An 18,480-nucleotide genomic window follows, 5' to 3' on the forward strand; every position below is an offset into this window, starting at 1 on the left:
TATTAGACGAGCTCCACTAAAAACCTATTACAAAATACATTGTGTGTGTTTTACAATTTTCTGCTGTCCATGTTAGCTGCTCGGTACGCCATGTTAGAACGCAGTTATGTTACTAACTGTCCAAGTTAATATTTAAATGAAGGGAATTTCTTTAGAAGCACACTTTAATGTTGCATGTTTGGAGCACATTATTTTTCAGACGGCAGCAGAATTCATCTGAAGCGGTTTTGACGGTTCACACTCGGGTGAGAAAAGAAGCGTTGTGTCTTCAGAAAGGATTATGTTACAAGAGAATGCTGACGTTCAGCGGTTATCTTGTTAATATCTCACGGTCATTGTCATATTGCATCTGTGGAAAAAACATGAATAAATTTCAGATAGAATTAAAAATCAAATGTGGGTCTGGTCTGCTGATTCCACCTCATTAACCACGTGACATTTGACCTCCTTGAAAGGTCAGACTTCAGGTCATAATAGTTGTACTCAAACAGGGTGGAGCCAACATGGAATAAACACGGTGGAAGTATGGTGTTTGTCATGAATAAAGTTCTTGAATTTTGCACAGAATGAATCAAATGTCAGTCATACAGGACCATAAATGAAAAGAATTATTGAGTGTGTGTTGACTCTGTGCTAAAAATATGATGCAGGTGAGAAGTTCAGAAGCGTGTGGATGAACAAATTTAGAGAAGAAAAGAGCAGTTTCCAGCAAGGGTCAGCATTCTGCACAAATCTAACACAAAGGAGGATGACAGGAAAACACGAATCGACGGCGAGAGGCGCAAAAGACGAGGTACGAGCACAAAGACTGATTCAGCAGGAAAAATGTGATTGGGCCACTGATGCCTCGGTGCTAAGCACAGTGGGCCTTTTGCAAGTTCAGTGGGCCATTTGCCACACGATTCACAGGCTTTGATTTGTTTGTGGGTTTTTTTATTGTGTAATGATATATGACTAATCTTCATCAAGAGTTTAAGTAACATGAAAAAATGTTCGTAGAAGTGCTTAAGATTCTTTATTATTAAGTTGCACTAGCAAAAATGCTATTTGTCAGATTATTATACCAAGCTTGGCAGTTAAAAGGATTATAGCAGGTTTCTACAGTAATGTTCAGTATTTGAACAAATAGTCATATAGCCCACATTTACCTTAGGCTATGAAATAACATCAGCACAAGCAGTTATTCTGAGAAATTGTACCAATAATCAAGATGATCATTTATAATAACTTCATGAGTCATGAAAAATTCTGTTTTGTCTGCAGTCCTGAATGACAAGGTGTTTGCCAGAAAGTTTTAAAATACTTAATTGTTGGATTAAAATGCAACATGAACAATATCTGTGAATGAAAAAAATGCCCTGAAAAGTACAAAAGAGAGAAAAGTAGCAAAACTGAATTTATTAATGAAGTATAAACACTCGGGACAAAAAGGGGTGTGGTCCAGTGGCGGAGTGGGACTCTTTCTCAGCCCTGGAGTTTCAGGCCTCAGACACCCCAGTTCAGATCATGAGTGGAACGAGAGACCTTCTACCTTTTGTATCAGTTTCTTGCTGCTTCTTGCTGTTTCCTATGCAAGTGTTTACATGCTGTTGTAGGTAAATGTCATATTCACTCAAAAGTAGAATCAATTCTATAAGACGTTGCCATGATTAACAGCAATGTTCTGTAGCTAACATCATATTAACTTTAACAACATCCATGATGAGTGAAGATTATATTGGAACTAATGCTCTGTTAGAACAGCTGACCTGTTCCTTCCAGAGTGACAGCAGCGACACCCTCATCATCACTGGCTCCTGCTTCTGACACTAAAACACACTTCAGCACAAAATCCCCCCTTTTTACAAAGCCTTATGATCAATACAGGTCAGTTTTATTAATGTAGTGCTGAATCATCTGGCACCTGAGGACACGTTTCATAGAGAGCAGGTCAACACCAAACTCTTCATGAGTTTGATTCTAATGATATTCACTTGGTGAGCTCTGCCACCTGTCCACTCTTTGACCTGTGGGCTCACGGTTGGTGTTTGGTGCTGGATCTGGCTGAGGGGCTGCAAGACAAAGTTTTGCACCACAACGCCACACAAATCATTAACTTGATAATTAATCAACTTGAACGGTGTTTTGCAGGCAAAGTTAAACATCTTGGCTTACCGGGTAACTGTTCCAGACTCTAACAGTTGAGTTGTCCTCTCCTAAATGATGTGCACACGTCTCAGCTGGGTCCTCTAATCAGGAGAACTGCTCCACGCTCCAGTATCACTGATGGCCCTCATGACCGTCATGAGGGCGACTGTGTCACTATGACAACTATTCACATCAAGACTTAAAAACACAAGACCAATGCTGTTTCAGGTCAGAGCTCAGACTGAAGTTAACATTCAGAGAAACTGTTTGACACTGAGAGCTGAAATGTCGCAGCAACAAATTCAGATAGACAGAAGTTCTGCTGCTCCATCTGTCTGGATCTCCTGAAGGATCCGGTTTCTATTCCTTGTGGACACAACTACTGTAGGACCTGTATTCAAAGTTTCTGGGATGAAGAGGATCTGAGGAAAATCCCCAGCTGTCCTCAGTGCAGACAGACCTTCATACCAAGGCCTGTCCTGGAGAAAAACACCATGTTAGCAGATTTAGTGGAGGAGCTGAAGAAGACTGGACTCCAAGGTGCTCCTGCTGATCCCTGCTATGCAAGACCTGAAGATGTGACCTGTGATTTGTGCACTGGGAGAAAACTGAAAGCCCTCAAGTCCTGTCTGGTGTGTTTGGCCTCTTATTGTGAGAAACACCGCCAGCCTCACTATGATGCAGCTCCTTTAAAGAGACACAAGCTGGTCGAACCCTCCAAGAAGCTTCAGGAGAACATCTGCTCTGCTCATGATGAGGTGATGAAGACGTTCTGCCGTACTGATCAGCAGTGTATCTGTTATCTCTGCTCTGTGGATCATCATAAAGACCACGACACAGGGTCAGCTGCAGCAGAAAGGACCGAGAGAGAGAGCTGGAGGGGAGCCGACAACAAATCCAGCAGAGGATCCAGGTCAGAGACAAAGAGGTGAAGGTGCTTCAGCAGCAGGTGGAGGCCATCAATCAGTCTGCTGATAAAGCAGTGGAGGACAGTCAGGAGACCTTCAGTCAGATGATCCGTCTGATTGAGAAGAGAAGCTCTGATGTGAAGCAGCAGATCAGATCCCAGCAGAAAACTGAAGTGAGTCGAGTCAGAGCTTCAGGAGAAGATGGAGCAGGAGATCACTGATCTGAGGAGCAAAGATGCTGATCTGGATCAGCTCTCACACACACAGATCACATCCAGTTTCTATAAAATTACCCCTCAGTGCCACGTCTTAGTCAGTCTACAGACTCGTCCAGCATCATAATCCGTCCTCTGAAGCACTTTGAGGACGTGACGGCGGCCGTGTCAAAGGTCAGAGAGGAACTACACAACATTCTGAGTGATGATGAATGGATGAACATCTCACAGACCATCACTGAGGTGGACATTTTGCTGCCACAACCAGAACCAAAGACCAGAACTGAATTCTTAAAATATTCACGTAAAATCACACTGGATCCACATTTAGTAAACAGACATCTGATTTTAGAATCAGAATTGCCCTTATTGTCATTGTAATTTGCATTGCAACGGGATTTGAGTGCAACTCCAAAATGGTGCTTTTCCGAGGTGCGAGTAATTGTTAGTCAAATAAAAGATGATAAAATTTAACAAATTATTCAAAGTATATGTACAACTAAATAAAATAAAATGTGGACCAAGTAAAATGCAAAACGATAATTATATACAACTGTGGAATCATATTGCACAGGAAAATTGCACATGGTTACAGATATTGCTCAAGAAACTTAAAAGGTGCGGATTAAAGTGATTTGTTATTGTTCAGTGCAGTGATCGCTCTGGGGAGAAAGCTGTCCCTGAGTCTGTTTGTCCTAGTTTTGATTGACCTATACCGTCGGCCGGAGGGTAGTAGGTCAAACAGGTGGTTGCTGGGGTGGGATGTGTCTCTACGTGTGTGTCACTACCTCAGCTCTGCTGAGGTAGTGAGAGCTGGCAATGTCTTCCAGGCTGGGCAGAGAGCAGCCAGTGAACCCCTGGGCCGTTTTGATCACCCTCTGCAGCGCTCTCCTGTCTGCTGCTGATCACCCCCCGTACCACGCTGTGATGCAGTACATCAGGATGCTCTCGATGGTGGCTCTGTAGAACAACACCAGCAGCTTCTCCTCCAGATTGTTTCTCTTGAGCACCCTCAGGAAGTGGAGTCGCTGCTGGGCTTTCTTCACCACCACTGTGGTGTTGGCAGTCCAGGAGAGGCTGTTAGAGAGCTGCACTCCCAGGAACCTGATGGAGCTGACCCTTTCCACACAGTCCCCTTGGATGTAGAGCAGGGCTGGGTCAGCCCTGTTCTTCCTGAAGTCCAGGATTATTTCTTTTGTTTTTGTGGTGTTCAGCAGCAGGTTGTTAGCTGAACACCACACTGTCAGTCGATTTACCTCGTCTCTGTAGTCGGCCTCATCCCCCACTGAGATGAGCCCAATCACGGTGGTATCATCCGCAAACTTTATGATGGTGTTTGTGGGATGGGTCAGAGAGCAGTCGTGCATGTAAAGGGTGAACAGGAAGGGGCTCAGTACACAGCCTTGAGGGGAACCGGTGCTGAGTGTGATGTTGGAGGAAAGGTGGGGGCCACGTTTCACGGACTGTGGGTCGTTTGTGAGGAAGTCCTTGATCCACTGGCAGATGGGGGTGGAGATGCCCAGATGTGTCAGTTTCTGGACCAGGATCTCCGGGATGATGTGGTTGAAGGCTGAGCTGAAGTCCAGGAAGAGCATCCTCGCATAGCTCCCCTGGTGCTCCAGGTGGCTCAGTGCGGTGTGGAGAGCTGTGGTAATAGCGTCCTCTGTGGAGCGGTTTGCCCTGTAGGCAAACTGGTGGGGGTCCAGAATTGGAGGCAGACAGGCTCTGATGTGCTCAGAGACCAGTCTTTCAAAGCACTTCATGACCACAGGTGTAAATGCAACAGGCCTGTAGTCATTTATGCTCTCCAATGCTGACTTCTTTGGGACTGGAATGGTGGAGGATTTGAGGCAGAGTGGAATGGTGGCCTGTGACAGGGACAGGTTAAAGATGCGGGTGAAAACTCCAGCCAGTTGGTCAGCACACACTTTGAGTACCTTTCCAGGTACACCATCAGGGCCGGCCGCCTTCCTGGGGTTCACCGCCTTCAGCACACGTCTCACTTCGTGTTCCTGAAGTGTTAGCGTGCTAGTGCTGGAGGGCGGTGGGTGTGGAGTTGCTGCTGGTCTGTTTGCTTTGAAGCGGGCAAAGAAGCAGTTCAGCTCCTCTGCCATCGAGGCATCAGACCTGGCATTTCCTGGGTTGTTGCTTCTGTAGTTGGTTATATGATTTATTCCCTGCCACATCCTTCATTCACAGCGAAGTGGTCCTCTATCTTTTTCTTGTAGGTAGCCTTGGCCTCCTTGATGCCTCTTTTCAGGTCGGACCTGGCCGCGCTGTACAGGGCCCTGTCCCCTGATTTAAAGGCGGTGTAGCGGCTTTTTAATAGAGACTGGACTACGCTGTTCATCCAGGGCTTCTGGTTTGGAAAAACCCTGACCCTTTTGTTGACGGTGACAGTGTCAACACAGTTCTTAATGTAAGAGAGTACGGTGTCAGTGTACTCCTGCAGGTTGTGGCTGGAAAATAAATCCCATACAATTCGTGAGAAGCAGTCCTGTAGCTGGGAGAGTGCTCCCTCAGGCCAGATTTGGATTTTATCTGAAGGAAACAGAAAAGCAACAAAAGTGAGACAGAATCAGTTTTATTCTGATCATCCAGACAGATTCACTGATGAGGTTCAGGTCCTGAGTGCAGAGAGTCTGACTGGACGTTGTTACTGGGAGATGAAGTGGAGTGAGATGTTTTTGTATCAGTCACATACAAGAACATTAAGAGAACAGGGAGCAGAGAGAAATGTGGATTTGGATTCAATGACAAGTCTTGGGCTTGTCTGGATCAGTGTGCAGGTGTTCTGTCCTTCTGCAGTGTCTCTGACACCATGAATCTCCTTCACAGAGTCCAGACCACGTTCATTCAGTCATTACATGCTGGATTTGGGTTCTTTGCTTCTGGATCCTCTGCTGAGATCTGTGAGCTCAAATAAACTAAAGTAATTTCACAGACGATGGATTAAAGTTTGTCACTCACTCATCACTCGTCTTCAATGCCTTATCCGGGATCGGGTTCCAGTAGAGGACCCCAAACATTCCTTTCCTGGGCCATAGATTTTGTCTTTTAACACAAACTGTATTTTTTCTCTTTCTTGCTGTTGGTTCTTCTGAGGTCACTTGTCAATCAAATGGTGTGGGCGGGGCTGTGACACATTAGATTTTGGGTTGATGTTTGACTTCCTGTGTCTCATTATCATTTAAGCTCAACTTCTTTTCCAGGTGTAAACATAAACGTGTGTGTGATCTGTATAGTTCTGATATTTGTTGTGTGTTTACCTCACAGACAGGTTTCTGTTTACACGTTTATTTTGATGTCACACGGCAGACAAACACACAATCACAAATAAATATTTATTTTCACTGATAATAAACAGGAACAATTTAGGTAACAAATTGCACTGTAGCTTGTACCTAGAAAAACCAAACAACAAACAAACAACAAACAAAAAGTTTTTCATTCATAACTCCAGATGAAGAACAGATTTTGTGGAAATTAAAATGACATAAAGGTATAACTATAAATCTGTCGAGGACAAAAATAAGTGGAAACATCAATAAAACGTAATGATTAAATGCTCCAACACAACCTGTAATGTACATATTATATCTCTAGGTGGGGCTGCACCTTCATACACATTAACCTCATTTACTCTTCAAAATACACCAGGAGTAAAAAATATCACACAGCTTTTCTAATTATCAAAAGAAAATTGTTGACTTTTTTCAAATCCTTTCTTAAAGGAGGAACTAAGAAAAAAAATTCAAACATAATTTTACTTTTAGAGTTGAAGACTTTGTGTCCTGTGAGAATCAATCTGCCTAATTTTGTCTTTTCCCTCACATTTCTGTTTTTATTGTCGTTACAACCACATCAACCAAAAGATTGATTTGTACACGTTTGAAAGATCATTTTACATTTTGAGGTTTTTGTTTTTAGAATCTTTTTGTGAAGAATCACTTTGATTCATTTGTGGCCTCCAATCAAACTGTAGACCTGATTATATGTTACTGTATTTAAATGTTCATGTATTCATCCCCTGATTTTCTTCCCAAAAAAACTGGCTGTAAAAGTGATGTCACCCATCCTGATATTTAGAATAAATTGCCCCATCTCAACTTTTTTTGGAATGTGTTGCAGGTCTTAAATGGATGGATATTAAGTGAAGAAATGAAATGAAGTTGACCAACAGAACATGAAATATTTAGTCTTCATTCTGTCTGTAATGAAACAGAAGTCAAAGTAAATGTCAGAGTCACTGTGTTTTTATTTGCATCTTCCACATTGTCCGACTTTTTCTGTTTTGTGGATGTATAATGTTGTTGACGGGGATTCAGAATGGAATATTAGTGCCTTTGAGCGTCAGTTTGAGACAGGTCGATCTAAATAAAATACATAATGTCTTTGTAATGAGTATAATGTTGATATTGTAGTTTGTAATTACTGTACATAATTTGTGAATCACATTCAAATGTTTTCATAGATTTTTGAGTGGGGATGTTTGTTTTGAACCAGTAATTATTAATTTTATGTCTATTTTGAATGTGTAAGAACAGACTTTGATTCAAAAAATCTAATTTTTTAATATTATGTCTGTGTGTTTCTGTTGTCCTGATGATGTACTGACATAATGTGCCCATGGTGCTGCTGATCACCAGAAACTAAGCTGAACATCTGCTCTCAGAACAGTCGTAATACTCAGCAGCTCGGCACACGTGTACTTTAGAATAGAATCTGTACCGCCCCAATATGCTCTATGTTCCATCCTGGCCAGCCCACTGAGTATTTCTTGGCTCCGCCACTGGACAGACTGAACAAGCTCCTGCTGTTTCTGTCCAGCAAACGTCACGCAAATCACAATGTTTTCTGTTTTTGTTTTTAGTGATACTTTGGATTCAGCAGTGCAGATGTCTAGTGTGAACAGGATTTTTTGATGAGGTTCAACAGCAGCACTGAACTGTGCGAGTGGAGTTCAAGGCCTCGGTGCTGCTGCATAAAAAGCAGAGCACTCGGGCAAGATGACTGGTGATGTATTTTTGGGAATTGTAAGAGTGTTCCATGATGTATAACACAAATTGGCTGACGCACATCCAAAATGTCCTTGTATTTGGGAAAAAGTATCAGACCCTTTTACAGCTGTCTAATTGATAAAACCAAAGTATTCATGTCTATTTGGAAAAAGAATCAGCATGATGGAACACTCTGTTTTTATTGCGTGAAACTACACTACATACATAAACACACACTATAAGATTTTTACATAACAACCATGAACACACCGTGAAGACACCACCCACTTTCACCACTGTAGCCAGCTCACATAGATGCTGACTCAAGGCAGGTTAAGGACCGCCCATATGGGGGTGGCTTAGGCTGGTTATAAAAGTTAGAGAACAAAGGAAGTCGGGGTTCTTGGTTCCTGGTGTTTGCATGCGACAGGTTCAAGATCCCAGTGCTGAGATAACTCTGTACCGGTGCAACAACTCTTTTCAATAGTAACATCTAAACTTCGAAGTCTGTTTCCTGTCCAATTCTTTTTGGAGGTCTCACAGTGATAAAAGAACCTAACAGAATGTACCCACGAGCCTTCTTCAAATGAAAGATAAGGTCACAGGTTTATAACAGGGTTGGTTACATTAAAAAAAACAGGTGAGAAAATAGTGATGTTGAGCATATGAAATAGGGTCATTGTATTACTGGAAAGAGTAATTTCTTTCTAACTGGCCAAGTGAATTCACATAATTAAGAGGGTTGGGTATTGGCTGGACGAGCTACCAAACCAGGTCTGTTGCATTCTGAACACGTTGCCAGGTTGAGCTTGCTGCGCTTATTTGTGAGCAAAAACAAAAAATTTTTTTTGGTCAAAAACTTAACTTTGCAGTTATGATGTTTGATATTTGTGCACAATAATGAACTTGACACTGACGACACATCAGCTGCAGCAGGTCCTGCATGAACGTCATCATGGCAACAAGCTTCCAGACCCACCCACTGTTTTTAAATTTACAGGTGGTCATTTATCGGACAGAATAAAATTTAAACACCTCCTTGATCATCCAAATTAAGTGTATTTTTGGACGCGTTTAGATACCCTGACGGCAGGATGAACGTTTGTTATGCTAATTTTCTAAGTTCTGTCTGTTTCATCAAAAATTGAGACACACGTCATCTCCATGTGGTTCATACACCAGTGTGGAAGTGAGACAGTTCTGGAGGTTTTCTGAGCCATGGACCAAGTCCCACGTTCTGCAGCGCCACATAAAACTGCTGTAAAGCTGTCTGGTAGTGCCCAGCAGCCATCTTCGACTCAGAATACGCGCTGGATGCAGCTTTTGGCTCTGATATCTGACCGCTCACCTGAAGGAGAAAGGGGGAAAAAAACCACACCAGAGCAGCTGTGAGCAGCAGTCTGGATCAAACCCTTCAGGCGCATTCAGGTGGTCACATCCTCAGGAGGGATTTGTGCAGCAGCACCCACCTGCTGACCCACCTGCTGCTGTAGCTTCTGCCAGCGGGTAAACAGGGAGCGCCTGCAGAGCCGTGATGGCATCCCCGAGTCGCTCCATCCTGTGGAGCTGATGATCTCCTCCAGGCCTCCATCTCCACAGCTCCAGTTCACGCTGAGGCCCGACGTCTTCCCCACCATCCGGACCTTACAGCTGCTCAGACCTGCATGGATGGAGGGAACCCGTCAAGTAAGAGTCATAGTTTAGCCGTCTCATCAGATGCAAAAAGTATATCCACCAGAACTGTTTTCTCCTCAACAACACATGGGAAATTTAGAACTGACACACTATTGTTAGAAGTCCAGAAGAAAATGTCAATCTTCCAGTGTGGAGCTGATGAGAAACTAGAAAAGGCCGTTGTATGACTTTTGTCCCGTTGCCCCTCTGCTGGTTACGCACCTGTACTGTGTTAACAGAAATGGCAAGCAGAAAAACTAATTTATTTGTGGAAATCAGGGCTTGATTGGCCAGTGAGAAGGGTATATCACAGGCACCACACATCAGAAACAGACTGAGTTTTTAGCACTGCTCTATTTATTGGCAGCACGGTGGCTTAGTGGTTAACACTATTGCCTCACAGCAAGAAGGTCATGGGTTCGATTCACACCTGTGGCCTTTCTGTGTGGAGTTTGCGTGGGTTTCCTCCGGGTGCTCCGGATTCCTCCCACATTTAAAGACATGCAGGTTAGGTGAATTGAAAACTTTATAATTGTCCAAGTCTCCCTTAATGGTACTCTCCTGCATCCTGGCCAACTTTTCATCATGTTTCTATTAGTAATTCATATCTTTATGCAGCTTTATAGACAAATATATGTCTCACCTTCAGAATGCTGAGATTGCTCTGAGCATTTTGGTACACAACATATGGACATTATACTAAAAGAAAGTACCTCAAAAGGGGAGTTTCTTAAGGTATGATAAAATTGAGAACATACCCCTAGGGCTCTAAGGGTGAGACTGATATGAATAAAATAAACTGGTTCTTTCGTGTGCTGGCCAGTGTGAATGCATGGAACTGGAGTTGCACCTGAAAGGCCATCCATCCATCCACCCATTTTCTTCCGCTTTATCCGGAGTCGGGTCACGGGGGCAGCAGCTCAAGCAAAGCCGCCCAGACCTCCCGATCCACACACACCTCCCCCAGCTCCTCCGGGGGAACCCCAAGGTGTTCCCAAGCCAGCCGAGAGATGTAGTCCCTCCAGCGCGTCCTGGGTCTTCCCCGGGGTCTCCTCCCAATGGGACGCGCCCAGAACACCTCTCCAGCGAGGCGTCCAGGGGGCATCCGAAAAAGATGCCCGAGCCACCTCAACTGACTCCTTTCGACGTGGAGGAGCAGCGGCTCGACTCCGAGCTCCTCCCGAGTGACCGAGCTCCTCACCCTATCTCTAAGCGAGCGCCCAGCCACCCTGCGGAGGAAACTCATCTCGGCCACTTGTATTTGCGATCTCGTTCTTTCGGTCATGAGTCAAATCTCATAACCATAGGTGAGGATCGCAACGTAGATCGATCAGTAAATCGAGAGCTTTGCCCCCCTACTCAGCTCTCTATTCACCACAACGGTCCGATACAGCGACCGCATCACTGCAGATGCTGCACCGATCCGTATATCGATCTCACGCTCCATCCGTCCCTCACTCGTGAACAAGACCCCGAGATACTTAAACTCCTCCACTTGAGGCAAGGACACTCCACCGACCTGAAGAGGGCAAAGCACCTTTTTCCGGTCGAGAACCATGGCCTCGGATTTGGAGGTGCTGATTTTCATCCCGGACGCTTCACACTCGGCTGCAAACTGCCCCAGTGCACACTGAAGGTCCTGATTTGACGAAGCCAACAGAACCACATCATCCGCAAACAGCAGCGACGAGATTCTGTGGTTCCCAAACCAGACCCCCTCTACACCCTGGCTGCGCCTAGAAATTCTGTCCATAAAAATAATGAACAGAACCGGTGACAAAGGGCAGCCCTGGCGGAGGCCAACGTGCACTGGAAACAGGTTTGACTTACTACTGGCAATGCAAACCAAGCTCCTGCTGCGGTCGTACAGGGGCCGGATAGCCCTTAGCAAAGGACCCCGGACCCTGTACTCCCGGAGCACTCCCCACAGGGTGCCCCGAGGGACACGGTCGAACGCCTTCTCCAGATCCACAAAACACATGTGGACAGGTTGGGCGAACTCCCATGAACCCTCGAGCACCCGATGGAGCGTGTAGAGCTGGTCCAGTGTGCCGCGACCAGGACGAAAACCACACTGCTCCTCCTGAATCCTGGGGATTGCTGCCGCGACCGGCACCATAGACCTTGTGACCACAGCTACGAGCGGCCGCATCGACAATGGAGGTGGAGAACATGGTCCACTCGGACTCCATTTCTCCAACCTCCCCCGGGATATGGGAGAAGCTCTCCCGGAGGTGGGAGTTGAAGACCTCGCTGACAGAGGGTTCCACCAGTCGTTCCCAGCAGACCCTCACAATACGTTTGGGCCTGCCAGGTCTGACCGGCTTCCTCCCCTCCCAGTGGATCCAACTCACCACCAGGTGGTGATCAGTCGACAGCTCTGCCCCTCTCTTCACTCGAGTGTCCGAGACACATGGCCGAAGGTCAGATGATATGACTACAAAGTCGATCATCGACCTCCGGCTCAGGGTGTCCTGGTGCCATGTGCACTTATGAACACCCTTGTGCTCGAACATGGTGTTCGTGATGGACAAACTGTGACTAGCACAGAAGTCCAACAACTGAACACCACTCGGGTTCAGATCGGGGAGGCCGTGCTTCCCGATCACCCCCCTCCAGGTCTCACTGTCGCCGCCCACGTGGGCATTGAAATCCCCCAGGAGAACAACAACAACTCCTGGAGAGGGGCTGGGCGCTTCATTACCTGAAAGGCCAGCTAATGTAAATCGAAATCCCAGTCCAGATGTGTATTTGGTCTGCTGTGGCGACCCCAAACACTCAGAAGACAAACAACAACAATGTTGAAAAAGGTCTTGAAAAACATTGGACTCACCAAAATGTGGAAGACTGTATTACAGAATTATTTCTTTTCATCAAAAGTGAGATATACCTTCTTTCATTCATTTTGTGATGCTTATTTGTGTCTGGTTTGTGGTAGCAGCAGACCAAGCAGCTCATCCCACACTTCCCTATCTGCCAAGTCCTGTGACTCTTCCTGAGGGATCCCAGCTGGGAAATATAATCCCTCCATCTTTTACTGGGTCTTCCCCGGGGCCTCCTCCCAGTTGGATGCAAAGAAGCAGCGGCTCTACTCAGGGTCCCTCCCAGATAGTTGAGCTTCTCACTTGTCCGGGAGTGTAAGCCTAGATTCCAGACAGAATCTGTGATGTTATTCTTTCGGTCATTAGCCAAAGTTCATGACCACAGGTGAGGATAGGAGCGTAAATCGACTGGTATATTGAGAGTTTCACCATCCGGCTCAGCTCCTTCTTTAGCACGACAGTTCAGTATAACATCCGTAAAATTTCAGACACCGTCCCAATCTGTCTATTGATCTCCCGCTCCAATTTACCCCCACTTGTGTCCCTCAGACACTTTAACTCTTCCACTTTGGGCAGTAGCTCTCCCATCATCCAGAGGGGACAATACACAGGACCATGGTGTGAGATTTGGAGGGGCTGATTCTCATCCCAGTCTCTCAAACCTGCTCAGTGCGCTTCGGAGCTCACTGATGCAGACTGTCCCATCTTTTAATGGGAAATATCTGCCTCTTTCTCTGAATCCCACCTGTAACATTTTATGGTTTCAGCTTAAGGTCCAAAGCTTCTTTCTGCTTATGTGAAAATCCATTCAATTCATCCAACACGCTCACAGATGCAGGCAGGCGGTAATGTACAGTCCACTCAGTGCACAGTTTCCTTGTCTTGTTAGCTGGGAAGCCTCAACGTATTTCAAGAGCGATTTGTTTCTGAAATATTTCTTCCACAAAAGAATTGTCATTTTTAGCCAAGGCCAAAATATGGCCATCAGGTATTGCAAAGGCCTTGTGTCTTGTCCGTCTGTCAGTTTGTCTGTGTTCATCATAAGTCCAGTCTTATTACTGCCTGAGTCTTCAAATTCACAGGGAACATTCTTGGGACACAGACCTTGGACAAGTTCAAAGATGGCTAACCTTGACCTGTTTTAAGAGGTCAAAAGGTCACATTCTGCTTCCTAGTTTAAGATAAGAAGACAAGAAAGAACTTTATTAATCCAGAAGGAAATTGTTTAAATTTCCTTTGGGAATTTAAATTGTTGAGTTTGTTGGTTCTGCTGCATAACTCAAAAACAAAAACAACCACAAAACAGTGATTCATTTTAACAAACGTGTGAACGTGGGGTATAAACAATTATTATTTTTTTCTTTTTTGTGAGGGATTTTTATTCTGTGACTGATGGCTTAAGCTTTAACCTCCTCTGGTGGTTGGTAGAAGTCGATATGAAATCGAGTTTTAGATGGGTTCATACTGAGACTTTGAGCGTAATAAATACAGGATGATTCCTATAAGATGTGCATGTATCTCGTAGTTACCACACAGAATGACGTGACACTCTGCATCGGACTCATTTGTCAGTATTTACACAATAAGGGGCATGGCTCTCAGGATGGAGCTGTTCTGATTGGACCTACAGCCGAGCAGGAGCTGCTGGCGTCGGTACGGGACGAGCAGGTGTTGAACAGGTGCAAGGCGACGAGTCAAAGCTCTGGCCAGGTGACCCGTGTGAGCCAGTGTTCCGACTGTCAGGCTGTGCAGGTATACAGGCTCCACCATGTGGGACAGTAGCGCCCCCTGAAGGCCAACAACATTCCACCTGTAAGAAAAACAGCAAAATGCAATTATTATTTTATTAAGGAGGCCATGATTTGCTTTGTTCACAGGATTGCTCAAAAACGACTGAGTGCCTTTTAAGTGGATAAAATTGGCAGCCGTATTGGACGCTCATGACTGGGTATTTTGGGTGTGGTTTATGTCTAAGAGGAGGTGACAGCAGATGTGCAGCTGTGGTGCCTGAACACCCCTTCAGGTCATTTAGTGACGGGGAGGGTAGCAGGTTAACATGCCTCAGCCTAATTCCTCTCACATACCATCTCTTGGTCACGACAAGCGTTCTGTGTCATCGTGTGACGAGTCACATATGAGAATGTGTTTGCTGCCTTGACTGACAGATTGAGAGGAAGACGATACTCATCTGGACATTTTTATTTATTTTGTTATGGTGACTACATGAGCATCACAGTATCTTAGTGGTTAGCACTGTTGCCTTACAGCAAGAAGCTTGTGCGTTCGATTCCCACCTGTGCCCTTTCTGTGTGAAGTTTAATGTTCTCCCCTTGTTTGCGTGGGATCCCTCCAGTGCTCACGAGCATCTCCTAGGTCTCTCCTGTACATTAGTTGGCACTGTGTACCACAAAAAGTTCTAATCCACCTTAGTAGAAGAAGAAAAATCTTGGAGCTATATTTGAACGTGAACACGTCTGAACCGTGTACTACTAATGACACCAAACTTATATTGGTGAGCAAACGTCTGTATGTTATGCCAGAAATAAGGGCCAAGTTGCTAAAAGCGGCATTTCTTCTTTAATCCGCGTTGCCTTATACTGTATATGCGCATGTTTTTCTGGTGATTTTAGATTAATAACGTTAACAGACAGCAGCTGGTTTGTGCTCTGTTGGCTTATTAGTGCAGCAGATAACTGAAACAATCCTTCAAATGGTGATACAAGCATCAAATTCAGCACAAACGCACCTGAGACATTACACTTTTGAAAAAACCGACTGGCCACTTGAATTTTCAGTTGGCAGCCAGTTAGTTCTGATTGCCAGTCGCAATCAGTCTGTAAGCAGGACTTTTATGGATTTTATTTAAACACAGTTGTGAGAGAATTTAAGAGCAAGGAGCTGCAGCAGCAGCAGTCAGGCTGCAATCAGTATTTTTTTTTCTGTGCTCTTTTTGAGCGTGTAATTTCAGTGTATTGTGTACACAGTATAAAAACAATCCTGCGTGATTTATACTTCAGGAACAATGGAAAACAGCAGGAATCATAAATTGGCATTGGGTAACTTTGTATTGTGAGGGTGTGGCTTTGAGTCACGTTGAGTTCCATCGCGTTGCTCTGACTTGCGCTGAAACCACTTAATTTTTGCATCCTGTGCTCGATGCAGAGAAAAATTTGCTTAAGGTGCACTGACACAAGCATGCCTTTGACTCACACAATACCAGAAATGGCATCCTGACGATCCCACCCGCTGTATTCTCAGCTGGACACCGTTCTTTGTTCCACCGGCTGCCACATGCTCTGCGCTGGACTCTGCGTATATAAAATAATTATTTTGTGGTGGATTAATCATTTTTTTCTGCACATTGGCCATTGAAAACAGCTCTAATCACATCCTGAATCACACTGGAGGCTGCAGCTGGAGCCATTCGCATGCATTTTCAAATGTCTTAAAAGGTAATTATTTGTCATGTTTACATTGTCTTGGCTTGATAAAACAGTTGAGTGTTCTTTCCTTCTTGTCTGCAGCTGTTAAAGTATGTTTATAACAGATTTAACTTCTTATTATAATCTTTACTCCACTTGACAAGCTGCATGTCGTGTTGGAGATTAGATCACACCACGCAGTATGACATTTGTATGTGAAAGATTTTTTGAACATTTCAAAATTCTCTGTACGTAATAGCACACACTGGCGCCCCTCTGGCGTCCTGTCTACACCCATTAAAGATGAGTTTACTCTCCAGCATGACACAGACAGTGCTATTGCATGAATCAAAGGCATGCTCGTGTCAGTGGGCCTTTATACTCCCAGCATATTTACTGAAAATAAAGTGTGATGGCCTTAAATGAGATTGTGAAGACTGTTTTTCCAGGCATGTCAGAATGCAAATAAAGAAAATGCTTAAAGTGGAAGGGGGTTAAGAGGGGTGTAGTTGGGGGGTCAGAAGCTGAAGATTTTTAGCCATGCTAATGTTCTCCAGAAGCATTTACTGAAAAAAAAAAAAATCTGATGGACCTAAATGACATGGTGAGACGCTTAAGAGCTTCGCTCGTTCATGTCTGTGACATATAGATATTATTTATATTGTAATAACTTGGTAAAACAGTTGCATGTTTATTCCTTCTCATGAGTAGCTGTAAAAGTGTGTTTATGATAGAATTAACATATCATTATAATTGTTCAGATGAGCTGCGCTGTGATGCAGTGCACTGATGCAGTGACTCGCACTGACACTCAGTGTTTTTGAATTGTTTGCTCAATGTTCACGTGAAGTACGTACAATGCAGGAACCGTATGCAAATTGAGCAAAATCGTTCCAATCTCCATGCCTCACACACCTATCGCCATAACCATTTGTGCATGCTACATTCGCGCCCCGTCGTGCTGGAAATCCAGTCGAACATGAGGTCGCACTACCATCTCATAGGACATATTGTGCGGCAGCCAAGGAGCAACATGAAGTCACCGAACACATCAAACCGGGGGCGAAAGGCGCAATCAAGCGTCCGGCCCTCACACCACCGGACGAATGACGTCGAATGGCAGCTTTTTCTTTTTGCCTTTTTCTTGTATATTCCTTCTTTAGTGAATTTGTTTCACATCTCTCACTTGATGCAAACATCAGGATCAGTTTGTTGGATAACAGGCTGTCCACAAACATGAGTTGGTCCTGATCCTGATAGAGTTCCAAATCTGAACCCTGAGCCAACCGAACCACAAACTAAAAAAATTGTCATAACATGAATAAAAATAAATTCAAATGTATAGAGGAGATTTACAGTTATTATCCTTCTATTCACATTATGCTATCAACTGAAATGCTTTGTGAAAACAAAATAAAATACAGACAAAGTTGAAACAAGACAATACTCTTTCCAATTTCAACTCACTTTGCCATTTTATCAGTGCAGGACATGGAAGCGAGAGGTTTATGGGGCAGCACCCCTTCCCATTTCTGATTGGTTGTCCAGGCTGAGACAGGAAGCGTCCCCTCGCCACCATGTATCTTTGTCCTAAGGTGGGACCGGAAGCTCCTGGAAGGATCTGAGAGAAAAAGAAAAAAAACAAAACAAAAAAACAAAACAAAAACGCAATGCTAAAATACCCTCTTCCGTATGAGCATTGTGTTCTTTATAATTTGCAGTTGTTTAATTATTTAAGATCCTATTGTCTATTATGTACAATTTGTACATGTTCAGTAAAGCCCCTCTATCTATCAATCAATCAATCAATCAATCAATCAATCAATCAATCAATCAATCATAAACAATATTTAAGTTTTAAGAGCGGAAGTTGTGCAAATCAAGGAATATTTGTAGATCATCCTCTGTGCATTTGCAGGTATTAATGAGACAAATTTATCTCCATAGTAAGTTAACTTTGAGTTAGCGGAAGTTAGCATGCACGTTAACGTCTGCAAAATGTCTTATAAATGAATCCAGAGGTGTTATCAGGTTATAAAAAAACAGTGTTTTCAGTTTTAGAAGTGTTTATTTCTCGCTAGCTTTTACATAATATATGAGAAACATGTACCCCTTTGAGTCTGGTCTGCTTGATGTTTCTTCCACAATATCATCAGAGGGAGTTTTTCCTTACCACTGTCACCTGTGTGCTTGCTCTAGGGGTAGGCAAGGTTAGACCTTACTTGTGTGAAGTGCCTCGAGGCAGCTTTGTTCTGTATATATGTAATTAACTGAATATATACCCAGGATCCTTCCTGTGCCCATGTCATTCC

The 18,480-nt window shown here is 44.2% G+C and overlaps 1 protein-coding gene and 1 pseudogene across 1 annotated transcript in view; one reads left to right on the forward strand and one right to left on the reverse strand.

Annotated features, from left to right (window-relative positions):
* The first annotated feature begins 1,853 nt into the window (after nt 1–1,853).
* Nucleotides 1,854–6,318, forward strand: LOC117522367 (annotated as a pseudogene).
* Nucleotides 6,319–9,329: 3,011 nt separating this feature from the next.
* The window catches only part of LOC117522368 (double-stranded RNA-specific editase B2-like), a 58,630-nt gene continuing 49,479 nt past the window's right edge, over nt 9,330–18,480 (reverse strand). The window contains exons 8-11 of the mRNA XM_034183763.1: nt 17,636–17,789; nt 14,375–14,556; nt 9,732–9,910; nt 9,330–9,598 (exon numbers count right to left, since the gene is read on the reverse strand). Coding sequence (XP_034039654.1) covers nt 9,422–9,598; nt 9,732–9,910; nt 14,375–14,556; nt 17,636–17,789 — 692 coding nt within the window. The 3' untranslated portion in view covers nt 9,330–9,421. The remainder of the gene's footprint in view (nt 9,599–9,731; nt 9,911–14,374; nt 14,557–17,635; nt 17,790–18,480) is intronic.

Source organism: Thalassophryne amazonica, chromosome 12, assembly GCF_902500255.1.
Source record: "Thalassophryne amazonica chromosome 12, fThaAma1.1, whole genome shotgun sequence".
Taxonomy (NCBI): domain Eukaryota; kingdom Metazoa; phylum Chordata; class Actinopteri; order Batrachoidiformes; family Batrachoididae; genus Thalassophryne; species Thalassophryne amazonica.